Source organism: Ipomoea nil, unplaced genomic scaffold, assembly GCF_001879475.1.
Source record: "Ipomoea nil cultivar Tokyo-kokei standard unplaced genomic scaffold, Asagao_1.1 scaffold2480, whole genome shotgun sequence".
NCBI lineage: Eukaryota > Viridiplantae > Streptophyta > Magnoliopsida > Solanales > Convolvulaceae > Ipomoea > Ipomoea nil.
The window spans coordinates 1,934,902-1,952,033 of NW_017618908.1; the positions used below are offsets into that span (position 1 = coordinate 1,934,902).

At 35.4% G+C, this 17,132-nt stretch overlaps 2 protein-coding genes and 1 non-coding gene across 7 annotated transcripts; 1 reads left to right on the forward strand and 2 right to left on the reverse strand.

Annotated features, from left to right (window-relative positions):
• The first annotated feature begins 1,269 nt into the window (after positions 1 to 1,269).
• Positions 1,270 to 1,342, forward strand: TRNAE-CUC. The gene has a single exon. It is a non-coding gene; the product is annotated as a tRNA-Glu (tRNA).
• Positions 1,343 to 1,829: 487 nt separating this feature from the next.
• LOC109153250 (probable polyamine transporter At1g31830) lies at positions 1,830 to 7,848 on the reverse strand. 3 transcript variants are annotated; one of them, XM_019301109.1, is made up of 2 exons: positions 7,636 to 7,848; positions 1,830 to 3,584 (listed from the first exon to the last, which is right to left on the reverse strand). In XM_019301109.1, exons 1-2 carry the CDS (start codon positions 7,831 to 7,833, stop codon positions 2,124 to 2,126), a joined length of 1,659 nt encoding a protein of 552 aa, XP_019156654.1. In that variant the 5' UTR covers positions 7,834 to 7,848; the 3' UTR covers positions 1,830 to 2,123. The 3 variants fall into 3 exon arrangements, with proteins under 3 accessions (XP_019156654.1, XP_019156656.1, XP_019156655.1); XM_019301111.1 differs by lacking the exon at positions 7,636 to 7,848 and adding an exon at positions 4,023 to 4,285; XM_019301110.1 differs by lacking the exon at positions 7,636 to 7,848 and adding an exon at positions 3,996 to 4,279.
• Positions 7,849 to 10,918: 3,070 nt separating this feature from the next.
• On the reverse strand, positions 10,919 to 13,487 carry LOC109152641. 3 transcript variants are annotated; one of them, XM_019300285.1, is made up of 5 exons: positions 13,058 to 13,483; positions 12,704 to 12,820; positions 11,923 to 11,978; positions 11,653 to 11,833; positions 10,919 to 11,489 (listed from the first exon to the last, which is right to left on the reverse strand). In XM_019300285.1, the coding sequence occupies exons 1-5, from the start codon at positions 13,349 to 13,351 to the stop codon at positions 11,130 to 11,132; spliced, it is 1,008 nt and encodes a 335-aa protein (XP_019155830.1). In that variant the 5' UTR covers positions 13,352 to 13,483; the 3' UTR covers positions 10,919 to 11,129. The 3 variants fall into 3 exon arrangements, with proteins under 3 accessions (XP_019155830.1, XP_019155829.1, XP_019155828.1); XM_019300284.1 differs by having other exon boundaries at positions 11,923 to 11,969; positions 12,704 to 13,487; XM_019300283.1 differs by having other exon boundaries at positions 12,704 to 13,484.
• Between the last annotated feature and the right edge of the window lie 3,645 nt (positions 13,488 to 17,132).

Here is a 17,132-nt window from a genome sequence, read left to right on the forward strand (position 1 = left end):
GACGGAGATTCAATAAGGAGACCCGTCGGAGATGGACTGGACGACAGATTATTTTGAGGTGGCGCAGGCGGATTAGTTTGAAACGGGGTCGGAGCAGGAGCCATAGCCGAAGGTGCTGGTGACGAAGGCGGAGACGGGGCTGAAGGCTCCATGAGGGTGTGTAGTGGGTAAATCTACTCTCAAACCCTAGCCCGCAAAAAAACTATAATGAGTAAACTTGATTGCCTTTAACTGATCCAAGTCAATAGGCCTCTAGCTGAAACTTGAAAGTAACTTGTAACTTTGTGGTTAGCAAGTCAATAAAAACTTGATTGTTTTTTCTTTACTAGCTCAAATCAAGAAAGTGAACATGTCGCTTTTAGGAATCAAACTTGTAACCATATGATTAGCAAGTCAATAACAACCTGATCAATTTGACTGGGTTGCCCACGACAATAAAGAGAATTTGCATGCATATATGGCTTACTAAGAACATCGCGGACTTGAAAATCTTTTGAGATGGACCATTTTGAGGAATCAATCTTGGTACTATTGTTCAAACCAAAGTAATCTCCAACTCTTAAAATTTGAGTTCCTATTGTTACATCAAACAGCACCAAAAGCATAATTAAAAATGGCAATATTGTAGTGTTTTTAGCCATTGATTCTTGAAGAGGGGCTGCAGAGATTTTTATAGATGTATGTATTGGAGTGAGGGAAGGAATAGGGTTTATGGAGACTGTATATAATTATATTTTTTTTTGGTGGAAACCACACATTGTGGTCCGAGTCCTTCTCTGTCCGTTTAACGGTCCAGGTTCACCCAGTTCGCTCCGAGAGACACAGAAGCTGACCCAAAGGGAATCGTCACTTGTGGGAATTGAACCCGAGTTATCCCAAAATTCTCTGCCCCACAAAGAGAGCTCATTTGCCACTTGAGCTACCCTATTGGATCACTGTATATAATTATATATGCATGGTAATCTTTAATCTTTTGATTGAAACCCTTCCTAGACTAAATGTTGTAATTACATTATATTATTGGAAATGTTTTTTTTGCTATAGTTAATTTCTTCCATTCCTTTATTCAATTATTCAATTACCATATTGAAAACTATTTAGAATTTTAGTTACATTTTTTTTCTCACAATGTTATCATTCTAAAAAGGTAATAACTGGCATTATATATATTAAGAAAATAATGTATTGATTACATGCTTACAGCCTACTCAAAGTCTTCATGTGCAGATTTTACATTAAATAAATAACCAAGCTCATTATTATCACCAATCCGTTGTAGTCTAGTTGGTTAGGATATTCGGCTCTCACCCGAAAGACCCGGGTTCGATTCCCGGCAACGGAAGGTTTGTTCCTTTTTAGCATTGCAGCAATCATGAGACTGTTGAAGCCGGGCGGTATTATTGAACCTAAAAATGACTAATGTGGCTGTTACTAGATTAAAAAAAAATTAATTTCTAAATTTATATTTTAATAATTTTAAATAAAATAAATTTCAAAAAATAAAATTTTACGTGACTTATCTTGAAGGACAAAGTTGTAATTTTTTATGACATTTTTTATTCAAAATATTGTCTTGGGTAACTAAAAATTAGGTCGGAGGTCCAAATCTGACAGTTTTAAATGTCATGAGACAAAATGTAGAAAAATTAATACTCAAGGACGAAGTGTCGAATTGGTCCAATAGTCGTGGACCAAAAGTGAAAATTTAAAAAAAAAAAAAAAAAAAAAAAAAAAAAAAAAAAAACTCATGAAAATTTTGTCATTGCAATTTCAAGAGACTGTTGAACTATATAAAGAGATTGCAATTTGCAAATATGCAGAGAGAGAGATAGAAGAACAAGCATGATCACTGGGAAAATTTTGGTGGATAAACACAGACCACAATCCCCCCTAAACCATCAGAGGAGCAGAGAATCTAAAGATAGCATAACTTTCAGGATTTAGGTGTTACAGTTACATCCTTTTATTGGATAAAAGATGACTCTAATCCTTTCTACAACACTTCAGCTTTATGTGTGGAGATAACTATATGCACTGCAGTGCTGGATTTCCTGTTTCCTGCATTACAAAATCACGCACTTTGCTAGGGGGATGATGATGTTATCGTCCAAGAAACCGTGATTTCAGATTAACGATGCAGCGCTCTCACGAGTGGTGTGATCGATATCAGGAAGATCGGAGCTTACAGAGAATTTCAGCCATCTCTTCTTCTCGACATGCCTGATGCCCGGTTGCATTACGAGCCCGATCGCGATGGCTCCGAGGCTTATGACGAGGACTTTGAGGGATGAGAAGGCCAACACCACGCCTATCAGTATGGTCGGGGGAACACACATTAGAACGGCTCCGATTGTGCCAACGGGTATCTTGTATGGTCGTGGGGCGTCTGGGCTCTTGATCCTAAGCCATACGAATGCTATAAACTCCAAAATCATTCCAAAACAATACAGGAAGTTTTCGGCTGCCACGATCTCCTGAAAGCTCAGCCAGGATAGTAAAATAACACCCGATGCCGAGAAGAGAATCCCGATTAGCGGGGTTCCATGGCGAGACCTCTTCGCGAAAAATTCGGGAAGCATGCCCCTCTCGGCCATTCCAAGAAGTTGAAACGAGTCGCTACTCATCTCGGCTACAAACATCCCCATGTTCGACATTGCAGCAGCCCCTTGAACCCACCAACTTAGCCACGCCCCACCGAGGATTTTCGCGATGTCGGAAAAGTACCCGTCGGTCCACAAATCACGCTGGAGCGGGATGGCACCAGTGCCAGTAAGGAGCGGGAAGAAGTACCCCAAAACGACCAAAATCAAAGCGTAAAATAGAGCCTTGGGCAGAGTTCTGTTCGGGTTGTGTACTTCTCCCGCTAACGTACTTATCGAATCCCAATAATTCAGATTCCAAAAGATCGTGTTCAGATACAGATTCCAATCGATATTGTGCACATCCACCACTAACCATCTCTCGGGCTTCAACTTCGGAATAGAAATGAGCCCCATCACCACAAACGGCAAAATTGAGAAAATCCCCAACAGAACCGCAACCCATCCCACAATCGTCATACCCCTATAGTTCATATAAGTGAGGACCAAAGTCAAGGCTAAAACCGCTATCATTCTCGGAAACCCACCGCCTAACGCCGGGATATCGGATTTCAGATAATCCAGGAATAGAACAGGATAGAGCGCATTATCAATCACCCCACTTAGCCATTTCATCCAACCTTGCTGAAACCCCCAATACGGGCCCAGAGCCGAAGAAACCCAAACCACATAACCACCGTTTTCCGGAAACATCGTACCCATCTCAGCAGTTATCAGCGCCTCGGGAACACTCCATATAAACGGGAACACCAAGAATCCAACAAGAGCAAGAAGGGGACCAGCAGCATGAACACTATCCTCAACACCAAACGGCCCTCCCGACACTTCATAGAAGATGAGAAAAACGAGGGGCAAGACTGAAACTTTCCGGGCACTATTCGCCCTCGGAGAAGATGGAACTTCATCTATCACAGTGTACGTCGCACCACCATCAAACTCCCCCATTTGAACCGAGGTCTCTCTATTCGGTGTACCCCTATATTTCTGCATCATTCAGAACCAAATACTCATAATTATAACATCATATGACCATCTACCTGCAGTTTACTTACTCTCACCATCTATTCTAGTTACAACTGCCACATCTGAGTTCATCATCAAATATATAAACAGTAAACTCCACAAGAATTAAAGAAATAAGAAACCAAGAATAAAGAATTACCCAGACAACTAATTTGTTAAATTGACCACGCAATTAACCTAAACAAATCACACCGAAACTAAAAATCTTTAATTACAGATCCTGGGGACCAATTCAATCAGCAATCAGTACACGCAAAAATGAGCATAAATTCAACACATGGGCATTTCAGATTCCATTTAAATAAGCATAAATAACAGGTCGGTATAGCAAACAAAATCAAGAAACGATGCATTCCAGATCTAATCACACACCCAAAACAGAGAAGGAGAGAGGGGAACCATGAAAGAAAGGCGATTGGGAAGATGAGCTCCGTCATTGTAGGACACAGAGTTGAGGGAAAGCTAGAGACTTTGCGAGTAGAATCCGCAAATCCATGGCGGATGATGATGGCAAAGGGTAGCTCTTCCGCTCTGGGATTCTGGGTATCAACGTGGGGCGGCGGAAAGTTGCGTCGGTCGATCGGTCTCAGCGATTCTTGTTCTGCAACCCCCAGCGCCCCGAGTTCAGTGCGCCCCATTACACTCCATTTTTTCTTTTACTTTTTATAGTACTTTTTTTTTTTTTTTTTACTTATAAGTTATAGTAACATTCTTTTCTTATTTTTATATTTTTATAATAATAATATAATTTGGACCATTTTTTCCAAAAATTCTTCCTTTGGTAGTCCTTTTGCACCCCCATGTGGTGGTGCCTTAAAGGTAATTAGGTAGCACTAAAGGGAACATAAAACACCAAAACTATAATTTTTAAAAATGCCAAGTAATGAAATAGGGAGAAACGTGTAAATATAAAACATAATAATATATTTATAAATATTTTTAAAAAATATGTATAGATACAAATTGATTTTTTAGTTTCATAATCGGAAGTAATTAACTATGTGTATATCAATATATGCGTTGATCTTGAATTAAATAAGGACATGATTAGAATTTAGTAAGATTAGACTTAACCAAAAGGACGTAAATATTAGTATTATATATATATATATATATATATATATATATATATATAAACAAATCTATTATAGCGATGTATACAAGTGTATAGATGTTGGGGCAAAGAATCAGAGTTCATGTATCATTTTTTCTTCTTCTTTTTTTTTTTTTTTTTTTTTTTTTTTTTTTTTTTCATTTAAGCTCCAAAAGTGTAAGATTACAAACACGATCTCATAATATTTTGAGAAAGGCTTTTAGTGAGTTTAAGTTGCGTAAACGTGTGTTTGAAACAGGAAAACATTTATCTCTATGAATTTTCGTGCATCTTAGCTAGGTTGTGATGACTGATGTCTCAGATTTAAATTTCATTTATGCTGTGAGTATTATTGTCATTATATTTTTTGGGTACTACTTTTAGTTGATGAAAAATAAAAGAACGGTTAAATTTCATAAACATAATTATTGCATTACGTGAAAATGTTAAAATTATAGAAATTTTATATAGTGCTATTTAAGATCGTATGCTCAATGAAATCATAAAATGTAAATTTGTTAAGGAAAGAAATCACATGTTAAGGAAATAAATCACAAGTGTTGAATATTAGGAAAGTTGTCTAACTTTCCTAATATTCAACACTTGTGATTTCTTTCCTTAACATGTGATTTCTGTGATTTCTTTCCTTAACAAAAGTCTTCGAGACAAATATAATTTTAGTAAATATAAAATACATTAATCAGGTGTTTAAAACATGGTCATATACAACATTTTAATAATAATAATAATAATAATAATAATTTAATAAATACGTACCAAAGTAGATAACAAGATTTTATGAACATATATTGCTAAAACTTTGAAAGTGAAAATGACGAAAGATTAGGTGAAAGGAAAATTAAGTAGGCAAGTGTTGATTGGGGAGCATGGAAAGAAAAAAAAAAATGGAAGCAACAAAATTGAAAAATCATTTTAGACAATATAGTCAACAAATTTGTACTAAGAATTCCAAAGCAATTTTCTGATACTATCAAGAAACATTAAAGGTGCTTAGCAATAATTAAAGGAAAAATGTCTTCCGATTGGAGGACAAGTTGATAATAGTTGAGATTCTATATAATAATGCTGTAATATATTATTAAATAAATATTTATTTTTTAAAAGTCTTGTAGAATTTCGAAGTTCAATTTCTTATTCGTAAATGTGATGATATAATTTTTTAATTTACGTTTATAAATTTTATATTTTTTTACATATTTTTTTACTAGCCAACTATGACTACTACACCTATCAAAACTCGAGACATCTGATTATGCTAAAAGAGATTAATGCATCCACAATCCATAATTCAACTAAATTTTCATTAAAAAATAGATTCTTTTATCCATTTTATCATGTAAAAGTATTTATATTTGATAAAATTGTACTACAAAAAAATTGTTGCAAAGAATAATTAATTAAAGTCGATCTCTAAAGTAATAATAATATCCCTACAAGTACTTGATATTTTATTTTTTGAAAGTGGAATTGATATTTTATTATTACTTGCTTTTGCAATATAGATTTAGTTACACACACACACACACACACACACACACACATATATATATATATATATATATATATATATATATATATATATATATATATAATGGCATAAATTTATACATTTCGTTCTTAAATTTTTGACAAAATAAGAGTTTCACTATTTCGCTCAGAATCTAGAAATTAAATGTATATATCATGAATACTTGAAGGACTAAATCTATACCATGATGTAGATAGAAACTTACTCAAATGTTGAAAACACTAAGGGTATGTTTGGTTCGCACATAGGAATCGGAATCGGTATGGGTATCAAATACTTGGTAATGGTAATGAGTTTTGGTGAAAATATTTAACATGTTTGGTAGTAGGGTGGAATGGGAATGGTTACTAATAGTCGTGCTTGAGAATGAATAAGGGAATGAAACCCTTATTGTATTTGGGTATGAGTTTTTCAATTGATAGGGTATTCGAAACCCATAGTAGTGTTCTAAAAACCTATCAAGCAAACAACAATAATCACTTTCATACCCATTCCTATGGGCAAAACCCACCAACCAAAGACATCCTAAATTTGCATCACAATCTAGATGAAATTAGTATATTATAAGTTTGGATCACACAATTTGATAAATATTTAGTTCATGTAAGAATAAAATGCAATAAAGCATTCAATTAAAAACACATAGAAGGAACACATAGACTTTACCCTAGACTACAACTTGCACATATGGTTGATATATAGATTTAAGGGAAAATTGTAAAAAATGTCCCTCTATAATATGCCAATTATCAATGTTACCCCTGAATTATGAGTGGTGTAAATGTTGTCCCTCAATTATTAAAATGGTACACATATAGCCCCTCTCGTAACGGACATGTGGTTTCCCACCGTTGTCAATCGCCGGTACTTCGAATCGAGGGAGGGAAGAAAACAACTAAATTACATATTTACTCCGACTTAACGGTGTCGTACACTAACGGGGAACTACATGTCCGTTACGGGAGGGGCTATATGTGCACCGTTTTGATAATTGAGGGGCAACATTTACACCACTCATAATTCAAGGGTGACATTGATAATTGGCATATTATAGAGGGGCAATTTTTACAATTTTCCCTAGATTTAAACCTTAAACTTGGGTGCTCCTCTCACCCTGTCCTAAGGATTGTGAGAGGAAATAAATCGCAGAATATGCCTTAGTGAAATAGGGTCTGAGTGTTTGCTTTTTACTCTAAAGCTGATCGAAATTCTTTCCATTGAAAATTCGAATCCAGATATTTGTCGAGTCACTACACCCACACTCAACCTTTCGATCTATATATATATATATATATATATATATATATATATATATATATATATGGGCCAGTTCTTCATCATAAATGCATGTAATATCCATCATTGATTACCTGATGACTGGCGTTTGAAGCAATCTTTATGGACTTATTATCAGAGGCTGCAGTACTGTTATCTTCTGCAGGGGTTACTGTTGCTTCTGCTGCAACTTGCTGCTGCTGTTTTCCCCCATTGGAGAGCTCAACAATGGCGGATTGCAGCGTCTTCTCAGAGTCGCCTGGCCTTCCAGTTTCTGCTTCAGCTGGCAACATCAGCTGGCTTAGGAAAGCAGCTTCACAAGGATTATTATCAAGGAAAAAACGGGGAAAGAATGAGAGGGGTAGTTAGAGACCAGAGGGAAAGAATTGAATAATGGAGAAAACAACAATGGAAGCAGACTATTCATAGATTAGGATGCTATATATTTTCTTCCCACAAGATGGTAGTTGGTGGGGGAGTGATTAATTAGGGTAGTATAGGAAGTTAATGGGAATTTAGTTAAAGATAATGTATCTTAAAATCACGCGACTTTATATAAATTATATGAAAGGTGAAGAGTTTAATTCTTGACAATACTTTTATCAGTCGAGTTTGTAACACATAGTCTTCCTAGCATAGTTTACATCTTCCCACTGCTGAAAATTATGGAATTTCCGACCACCTGAAAGTGATCTTAAATCAAGTCGAAAGTAAAAAAGTGGTCAAAAATAACAACAAAGGTTTTTCCGAATACCAAAAGTGGTCGGAACAAGACTTTCGACTTGATTTAAGATCACTTTCAGATGGTCAGAAATTTCATAATTTTCAGCAGTGACATGCGTAGTTTAATTTACAAACCATTACACAGAGCACACATAGGTGAAAAAATAGGTGAAAAAAACATAAAACTTTAAAAGCGGAAAAGACAAGTGGCTATAATTAGCATGATTAAGGTAGGATAATCATGGTTTTAAACTGAAAACAGGTAGGCAGGCACAATTATAAGGATGGGGCATGGAAGCTTCCAACTTTAGAAACTGGTGAGAAAGCAGTAATCAAGTTAGTACGCACGCTCAAGCATATAAAACTAGATTTCATCCACTGAAATCATACACATATAATTAGGTTCAAATATGTGAACATGTGTATCATTATGCACCGTTAATCTTACTCGGTCTTATGGTTTATAATGATTTAACTTGGTAAATATACATCACTGCACCAGTGCACTACTACACAACTGCATCAGATGCATCATTCACCATTCCTTAAATCTGGACCGTTCAATCTCACATCTCAATGGTATATAAGAGTTTATAGGTCCATATCCAAGCAATGATTCTCACTTGAATCGGACCTAAGGGTTGTGTTGTGAGGTTTTTTGTGAATCAAAGTTAAATATAGAGGGTTGGATTAGGAGAATGAAGTCAAATAATGTATACGCCGAAAGTGTTTTGTGCGTGTATTATGTGGAAAACATGTATGATAGATGCGTGCATGTTGAACATTATGAAAAAGAAAAAAGGGAGGTTTTGGAGTTGATCGATATGTGAGCCCCCAAGTATGATTATAGCTTTTAGACTTTTAGGAAAAATCTCTTGTGAATCTACTACTGTGATTGCTGCCATATTATTAATTACCTAAAGGAGAAAATTGTACATTTTAAATAATTACATTCCAATTTTAAAAGTTTTCACCATTCTAGCTAATTTTAAAGTTTTGATAAAGTCAAGTACCTTGTGCTCAGATGACATGTAGTGACTTTTCCTATATGGGAAGTCATGAGATTGAGCCTCAGTAGATGTGTTGTAAAGTATGTTTGAACAGATACTACAATGTAATAAAATCAATAGCATTCAAAAAAGTTTTGATAGAAAAAGTAAATATCAGAGTTTGTATCAATGATTTAAGGTTTTTCAAAATATACTGGTACAACAAAGTAAAATTTATAATTTTTTTAATTGATTAACCAGTTATATTGTATTCAAAAAGGTACATTTTATTCTAGATCATACTTATAATAGCAGGCTTACTATTTTGGTGGATTTACTGTTTATTTTTACATTATAGTAGTATAGAGTTAATACCCAAAATAGTCCCTCGACTATGTCGTAATTACCAATTTGGTCCTCGACTATCATTCTTACCCAATTAAGTCATCAACTATACAATTTTTACCCAATTTAGTCCTTTGTCAATTTGACTGTTTGTTGACTGTCAAAAGTGGAAATAAAGTTGTAATTTTACAAGTTTTTTCCTTCCTCCTCATTTAGCAGCGCCAAACCATGTAGCAATAAGTTCCGGTTGGGTTCTAAACCTGTCAGTATCGAAGTAGTGGTTATGCATCGGATAGCCCATGAATTTGATTTCCAACGATTTTTTGACGATCGAAGTCTGATCAGAGTGTATTGCTGCATGGTTTGGCGCTGCTAAATAGAGTGGAAGGGGAAATCTTGTAAAATTATAATTTTATCCCGATTTTTGACAGTCAACAAACAGTCAAATTAATACAGATGACTAAATTGGGTAAGAATTGTATAGTTGAGGACTAAATTGGGTAAGAATTGTATAGTTGAGGACTTAATTCAGTAAAAGTTACATAGTTGAGGATTTAATTGGGTAAGAATGGTAGTTGAAAACCAAATTGATAATTATGGCATAGCCGAGGGACCATTTTCGGTATTAACTCGTATAGTATATATAGTGTGACACCATACAAGTTTAGAATATTGCATAATAAATAAATTTATCTATGTGAATACTGACCATAGCAGACTGCTGGTGTTGACTGCTGAGACTTGAGGATGAGGGACAGCTAGACAGTAGTCTAGTTGCTTGGACTATACTATTTTTCACATTAAGATTCCATTCATTTCTTGAATTTCATTTATTTTTGGGTATTATCTTGCTGGTGATGAAGCCAACTTGGTGTCAGATCTTGTATCTAAGATGGATATGAGATGTGACATAATCTTGTATTAAAATAACATTATTTTTCTTGTCAAATTTTTTCCAAATGAGTCTATTGTATAGGATTTTTCTTAATACGGTTTATCTATTATGTATAGTCTGTAAGTTATTAACCAGTAATAAGATTCACCTACTACAAGCTCTCGAATAGTGGTTCAAGGTTTCCCGATCGCCCAATAATGATGACTGCATTTACTTGTAAAAATATTTCCTTTTAGGTGTATCAAGACAACAATAATACCATCACTTTATCCCTTAATTGGACTGGCCCCGGTGCGAGCGGGATTAATATGAGTACGGTACGGGCAAAACAATATAGCCAGCACTTTATCCCTTAATTGGACCGGCCCGGTGTGAGTTAGGGCTTACTCAGGACACCATGTGGTCCGACAAAAAAAAAAAAAAAAAAAAAAAAGCATTTGAAATGTTCCATTGTAAGACATCCTTTGTGACAACATTCTAACCAGATCAGATATTCAACTCCTTCAAATCTTTGCTGTTAAAACTGGAGCTATATGTACAGCTAAAAACCACAGAGGTCAAAAGGGGGAGGAGTGGGGGAACTGTTTATTGTTTTGTTCATGATGATGATGACACTGTAAAACAAGTTAGGATCTTACTACTGCTGAACAAGAGGATAGCTAGATATGAAATAGTCCTTAGCACGAGAAACGCCATCTCGGGCCAGAATACCTTCAAGATCTCCGATGATTCTCGCCAGCCATATTTCTAAACTTCTTTGGATTTCTTTGAAGGTGTTTCTGATTAGGTCGATCGATCTTCTCGCAGCTACGCTCGCTTGGCCTTCGCTATCATCCCCACAACGAGCCTTCCCCGTTTTAGACTGTAGTGCCAAGAGTTTCTGCCCGGTTTCAGATGCATGCTGCTGGAGCCGGAATGCTTCGAGCAGAAAATCTGTTTGCTTTTGTGTTCGAAACTCTGAACCGAGCGGGGCTGGTTCACAGGGATCACTATCCTGCTGTTAAAACGAACAATTCTTTAAGTAATACTCTATACTCACATGCACAATTTGTCGTATGGCTCTGATACCAAATTGAAGCATGTGTTCCATCTCAACTAAAAGCCTAAGCTGATAGTTGGATTGCACATTAATGGTTATATGCTCAACACATAGGCCTTACCATTCTTTGGCAAAGATCATCAATCTTCCCAGAAATAGCTCGGTATATCTCTGCCTGCTTTTGCATTAGCGATGTTACCTTCGATAGATCGGGCTTTCCAACTATTTCCAGATTCAATAGCTCCAGCTCGAGTTGTTTCAATTTAGACGACACCCCGGCTGATTCTTTCCAAGCAGCCTCCCTTCAGCATTAGAAACGTTGTGCTCGATCACATCAGTTTCAATATGATCAACATACACAATAGAACCGAGCTTAATAAGAGAAATTTACCTTGTTACATAATGCTTCGAATTATACAGCGATTCTCGAGATTCATACTGCATATCCTTCCAAAAAAAAAAAGACATCGAATCAATATAAATACTTTCAAGAAAGCAAATCTCATTCTAAATCTAGACTGATCAAGTTTAACATATCTAAATCTTCAGCAATCCTACATTACTTTTGTTCATGAGGGTTAGTCAGAATGGAGGGGGACCATAATGCAGTAAAATAATAATAATGACATTTTCTTAGTAATGGTGGTCCAGCAAACCAATAACTTACAGTCTTTACTCTAAAGTTTTTGTCTTTCAAGAAAAAACACAACAATAAGATTAACATTTCAAACTATGGATAAGAAAGACAAAGGAAGAAGAAAGATGACAATGAATGAGACAAAGTAGGGATAGTAAATGTATGCACTAAACAACATGGATCATAAAAAAGGCAACCCAGATTCCGAGAGTGCAATTATTAGGCAAATATTTCAATCTCAATTTGGCAGTGAATTGGGAAGATTCAAAATTCGAATTTGGGCATTTAGTAAGATGATTTCAGAGCACAGATTGTACAATATTGCTGTTAAAGACAAAAGTCCAAGAAAGATCCTAGGAGTTCTTCATAGAACTCAAAGGAATGTGCTCTTCAAATCTTCATCAAACTCCATTTTCACATTACAGTGGAACAAGAAGCCAAGCAAAAAGAGACAAGATCAGAAGTTCAGAACAATTAAGACCAAATTAGCAGACTTTAACGAAATTAAAGAACAGAAACATTAAAGAAATATTACCGGCCAAGGACTGGCTCTTTCAGTCCAGAATTTGGAAGCAGAATTCAAGAAATCTGGGCTGAACATATTCTTCTCCTCCACACTATTAACCCTTCCCCCCAAGAAACATTCCTCCATCTCTTCACAAACACCCATTTCCCCAAATCTCAGCCCCATCTCAGAATAGCAACCACCATTCCCAGAATCCACCTCGCGAGAAGAAAAAGGTGCCGTCTTTACAGTCTTTACACTACTACTCAAGAAACCCAGCATCTCATCTCTCTCGCCCACCGCCCTTTTGAGCTCGGCCTCCGTCTTTTCCAGCTCCGCCACCCTCTCCCTCAGCCGCGCAACCTCCTCAGCCTCCTCGTCGATCTGCTGCAACAGCCTCCTCTCTTTCCGCTGCCAGGCGTGCCTGTGGGTCGCGAAGATCTCCACAACCCTCGCATTGGCCTTGGAGTCCTCTTTCCGCCGTAAAAGCAGCTCCTTTAGCTGCTCCTCCGCCTCTGACACCTGAAACGTCAGCTCCCTGTTGTGGGTCTTGAGCCTTGAGAGTGCAGAGATTGCTTGTGTGGGTAAGTGGGCGAGAGAGAGCGCGAAGCTTAGGCCAAGATACGACGAGAAGAGCTTCCCGAAGGGGTCGAGTTCTTGCTGGTCCCCTGCCGCCATGGCACGAAAGTACTTAGCTTTTGCTTGGTGTCTGGTTCGGTTAACCAAAGGATTTTCTTGCTTTCCCTCTGGTCTTTAGCGTCTTTTGGCGATGACTTTGGACCGTTGTTTACTGTCATAAAGTCTTACCTGTGGATTCATAAAGTTTACTTCGCATGTAGTACACGTGTCAACTTTGAACCCCCTATGATTTTTATTATGGATTTGAATCTATTAAACATAGATACCATTCTCAACAAAAAAATTAAACATTGATAACGAGTAAAAGTAAAGTTTCTAAATATATAAATTTTACATATTAATTTTAAAGAATAAATATTAGCTAAGGTTTTCTGAGTTTAGTAGTTTTATCATGTTTTATTCTAAATTTTTTTCGAATTCGACCTGTTATAGTCTTTATGAATTAAGAGAAAAACAATCCTTTTATTGTAATTTCAGTCAAAACAATTCATTTTTCCTCAAAAATTAGTCCTAATCCACCGAAAAAAATTGCAATTGAATGAATTTCTGAGGGGGAAAAATTGCAATTGAACGAAAAAAATTGCAATTGAAAATAATTAGAGGGAAATGAACTGTTTTGGCTGGGTGGTAATAAAAAGACCATTTTGCCCTTATTTTTCATGGCTCAGACAGAATATCACACGGAAGGTCAATTTGAAAATTTAAGATTAAAAGTAGTAAAACCACAAAACTCGGAGAACCATGACTGTCATTTACTCTAATTTTAAACGTAATATATATTATGAAAAATTAAATTATAAATAACTTCAGTCAATCGAGTAATAGCTGCAGTTTTTACATCAGTTAAAAAATTAAAAAAAAAAAAGGACTAACTTCTTGTGATTAGAGCTAGAAGTCATTAAATTAGATGAGTACAAAAATGGAAGACTTTAATTTAGTCATTAAGATTAGAGAAGTTATAGAGGACAAAAAGAAACACAGCCAGAAGGGCAAAAGCCCATCCATTTCCTTCTCCGAAAGAAAAAACTCCACGCAAAACCAGAAACGCCACCAACAGCAGCAGCCACCATCCCCACCCTCCAAACTCATCGCCACCCCATCCGCCGTTAACGCGCACACCGCTCCTCCGATAACTAAACTGCCATTGCTGAGAAGACGAAGTAGACCCAAGAAAGACAGCCAAGCACACAAGAAACACCAAGAATAGAGGGCCAAGCAGAATCTTGGCAAGCCAGTACATGACCAAAAGGAGTGTAAGTACAGGCAGAAAGATTGCCTGGGTGTACAGTACCAGCATGACTAAAACCGGAAAGACCATGAAGGCTGCGAAGAAGAAGGAGGTGTCTTCTGAAACTTCAAGAGCGTATGAGAAATATGCCATCATGGTTTCGCCATGGAGGAGTAATCCCAAGGTGGCTACTATGAGAAGAGGAATCAGAGGGGATGGACCTATAGCCATTTTGCACAGTACAGGCCGGACAGGTTTAATTTATGAAGCTGTGATGGTTTTGTTGCTTTTATAACTTTTGGGCAGTCTATACGGAGAATATATAAAAACTTTGTATTAATGAATATTGCTCGTAAATAGAGAATTGTCTCCTCACTCTTATGTATGGGTCTATTTATACATATTTTGGACCCTAGAATTCTACCAGAAATAAGAATTCTAAACTGCCTCATATTGAGAGTCTTTGTTACATTATGAATAATAAGACCTAATTCTATTATATTAGAAATAATGAGTCCAATCCTTATCAAACTCTTGACTTACTAGTGTATTGTTCTTGGACTTCCCTGATCCATTGTTTTCTTGGGCTGGTCCGTGTGGCCCAGACCTAGTGTACCATCCATTAGGTTTTAGTTTAGTTGTGTTGTTTAGGGCAAATTTTATATCGTGCACCATGGTGCACACTGCATTGCGCGCCTTAAAAGTTTATGTGATTATGTTAAGAGTTTATGTGTATTATGTATTATGTTAGATTACGTGTATTATGTTAGGAGTTTATGTGTATTCTATTATACAATTATATATGTACATACGAAACAAAGGATTTTTAGGGATTGTGCATCCTAGTGGACATATAACAATTGGTTGTTTAGATGATGTAGAAATAGGTAAACAATCTTGGAGAACTAATGATTACAAAATGGATTATCTTAATTAGGGTGGTTATGAATAAGTTGATACTAATGGTGGTGTTCCATGCATGGATGATTGATTTGAGTTATTGTTAGTCTTGGTCACCAACTTGGCTGGTTTGGTATACTAATTTCAGATTAGTTATGTCATTAATTAACTTCAATTCCATAACAACAAATTAAAACCTAAAGATACATATAATGAAGTTGGATTGAGATCAGAAACATATAGGAAAGATGAAGTATTAATGATATGATGAACATATATATTATTAATTTCACTATAAATTTATATGATCCCATGATTAAAAAAAGTTGTTGACTTCAAGATTTTTGCCACTTATATAAAGCTATAAGTCTTGAAGTTCAGTTGACCATGTTTTAATTTGTATAGATGCCAAGAAATATAATGTTTGCATATAATGACAAATCTGCAAATACTAGGAAGATTTCAAAAAAAAAAAAAAAAAAAAAAAACCCCTCCATGCCCAAAAAACAAAGGAAAAATTAATTAAAACTAATTCAATTACACTAGCTACTAGATCAGCAAAGGTGGACTTTACATGAATCCTTATTATTCTCATATGATGGGCAGATAACGTCATTATTGCAAGTTATCACACAATTATTGGGATGGTATATTGAAAGCATATATTAATATAAATATCATTTAAAAGATTACATATAACAAGCCATTTGGTCAATTGATGCCATTATCTTTTTATAAAGTTGCAATATCATTTTTATAAATCTAAATTTTATATGAAACTAACAAATTATTTTTTATGAACTTGGGTTATGCAATATGACCCTATTTCATGATATAATTTTTCCATGACCTTGAATTGACAAATTATACGATGGATCAAGGTTCACCTTGCATTGTGAATCAAAGTCACATTTAGATTATGTGTCTGCAACATATTATGCATTTGTAGTTGACAAATTATGTACATGTAAATAAATCGAAAGCACATAATATGTTAATTGCATATACATAATATGCATTTAATATATTATATGTCTTCCATTTATTTACAGACACAATATATTAACTAAAGAGTAAAATACATAATACTACGTATGTAATTGTAGACATATAATTTTTTAATAAGGATCTACCGTACAAGATAGACCAAAGTTCATGGTATAATAATTGTGGGTATGTCCTTGCATTGGGCTTGAGGCTCAGTGAACCTTAGCTTATGAAATTGGACTGATCCAACAATACCAACATCTTGTCACATAACACTACATTGAGATGCTCTAAGAGTAGTAGAAGATGAGAAAGTGAAACTATTGGTTTATGAATTTATACCAAATGGAATAATTTTCAGCTTTATCCATAACAATTTAGAAGTGGCACGTCATTAGAGCATCGTCTTCGAAGTTTTCCCAGAAGAACATATTAATATGTCAATTTTTTTTTTTTTAGATATTATATTATATTGAATGATTTATTTTTCTGTAACAAAAATTTTTAATTATTATATTGATAATATGTATTTATTATTTTATTTATCTTAACAAAAATATGAAAAAAAAAAAAAATAGCTCACATGCATGAGGATCTCAGCTAATTAAATACACACTTTCAACTGTGTCCAAAATATGTAAAATATACTGTCTTTACCGGAGAAAATCAGTATATATAGAGCTATGCAAGTAAAAGCATAATGTT